The following is a 1,976-nucleotide window of genomic DNA, read 5'->3' on the forward strand; positions in this document are numbered from 1 at the left end:
AGGTGAGTCTTGAGGGGGGTCCCAGGTGGGTCTTGAGGGGTCCTGGGGGGTGTCCCAGGTGGGTCTCCCTTCCCTCAGTAGTAAAGCTCTCGGTCCCACCAACCTGTGTGGGGAGAAGGCACAGACAGGTGATGATGGGGGACGTCCCAGGTGTCCCCAGGTGCCCCCAGCACCCCGTCCAGGTATGCCCAGGTGTGCACTCACTCCCCGGGTGTCTCCTGACTCCGAGTTTCCTGATCTCGTCGTAGATGAGGATGAGGAGGCCAAAGGGCATTGGCACAAGCCACCACTGGTACCTGGGACACACACACACCTGCCAGGTGACAGCTGGGCAGGGCCAGGTGTCCTCGCACACACCCTCCCAGGTGTGCCCCCAGGTGAGCTCACCTGATGGGCATGAAGTTGAAGACGTTGGGCATCCCTGGGCAGTAGCAGAGGAAGCAGCCGATGCACACCTGGAACACGATGGCCACCAGCAGGATGTGGTTCCTGGGTGGGGGGACACACACCTGTAAACACCTGGGGGGCACCTAGAGACACTTGGGAGCACCTGCAGAACCTTCTCAGAACCTGTAACACCTGTACACACCTGTCCAGGTAACCCTTGTCACCCCCCACTGGGGCAGAGAGAGCCTGCAGGTACCTCCACCCCCTGTAACACTGCACAGGTACACAGAGTCCCTGTAACACCTGCCCCCAGGTGTTCCTGAGCAGCCCCTGCTGGAGCAGAGAGCCTACAGGTACCTCCACCCCCTGTAACACTGCACAGGTACACAGAGTCCCTGTAACACCTGCCCCCAGGTGTTCCTGAGCAGCCCCTGCTGGAGCAGAGAGCCTACAGGTACCTCCACCCCCTGTAACACTGCACAGGTACACAGAGTCCCTGTAACACCTGCCCCCAGGTGTTCCTGAGCAGCCCCTGCTGGAGCAGCGAGAGCCTGCGAGTCTTGCGGATGAGCACGTCGGCGATTTGGCACATCTCGATGCTGATGAAGAACACGGTGTAACAGGTGTACTGTTGGTACCTGCGCTGGGCGAACGTCTGCACAGGTGAGACACAGGTGAGACACAGGTGAGACACAGGGAAGTGAGGGGACACCTGTGTCCAGGTGTTGGGGTGTCCAGGGACTGTGTGAGAGGACACAGGTGTAGGTGTGTCCAGGTGGGACACCTGTTGGTGACTCACCCACTGCTGGCCGTAGCTGTCCTGCAGGTCCTGCAGGTGAGTGTCCTCCCACCTGGGCCGCAGCCCCAGGACCAGGTCAGGCCACCAACCCTCCTGGGCCATGGCCACCAAGTAATCCGTGAAGCCAGCGAAGGATTGCATCACACCTGCGCACAGGTGAGGGCACAGGTGTGAGGACAGGGATGTGAGGGGCACAGGTGTCTGTGGCCCCAGACCCCCAGGTGTGCCCCAGGTGTGCCCAGGTGTGCCCAGGTGAGCCGTACCTATCTGGAAGTAGGAGTAGGCCGCCAGGGGCTCGTTGACCAGGCGATCGCGCCGAGGGTCACGTGGCCTCAGGTGCATAATGTCGCTCTCGGCGCTCTCGTAGGCCAACGACACCGATGGGAACTGGGGACACAGGTGAGCCCGAAGTCAACGCCCACAGGTAGAGCGTCAGCCCTGCCCGAGGAACCTCAACCATGAGGGGAGGAACTCGGGGTTGGGAGTTCCCAGGTGCCCCAGGTGAGCCCAGGTGGACTCACGATGTCCGTGCAGAGCTCGATGAAGAGGATGGTGATGCAGCCCAAGGGCAGGGGGATGCTGGCGATGATGTAGACCAGGTAAGGTGCCAGCTCAGGTATGTTCTTGGTCAAGGTGTAAGCGATCGACTTCTTCAGGTTGTCGAAGATGAGGCGACCTGGGGAGGGAGGGGAGAAGCGTGGGGACACCTCAGGTGCTGCCCAGGTGCCCCTGGTGCCCCCAGTGCCCCCAGTGCCGCACCCTGCTCGACGCCGGTGACGATGGAGGCGAA

The 1,976-nt window shown here is 61.8% G+C and overlaps 1 protein-coding gene across 1 annotated transcript; it reads right to left on the reverse strand.

Moving 5' to 3' along the window:
- Positions 1-74: 74 nt before the first annotated feature.
- On the reverse strand, positions 75-1,970 carry LOC103798308 (potassium-transporting ATPase alpha chain 1-like; the record flags this gene model as incomplete). The annotated part of the gene is made up of 8 exons (XM_009070560.1): positions 75-103; positions 205-296; positions 388-489; positions 891-1,042; positions 1,187-1,332; positions 1,450-1,573; positions 1,708-1,862; positions 1,946-1,970. Coding segments are annotated over 8 exons (825 nt in total), but the record flags the coding sequence as incomplete, so codon positions are not given.
- Positions 1,971-1,976: the final 6 nt, after the last annotated feature.

The sequence above is a fragment of the Acanthisitta chloris genome, unplaced genomic scaffold (assembly GCF_000695815.1).
Source record: "Acanthisitta chloris isolate BGI_N310 unplaced genomic scaffold, ASM69581v1 scaffold16852, whole genome shotgun sequence".
NCBI lineage: Eukaryota > Metazoa > Chordata > Aves > Passeriformes > Acanthisittidae > Acanthisitta > Acanthisitta chloris.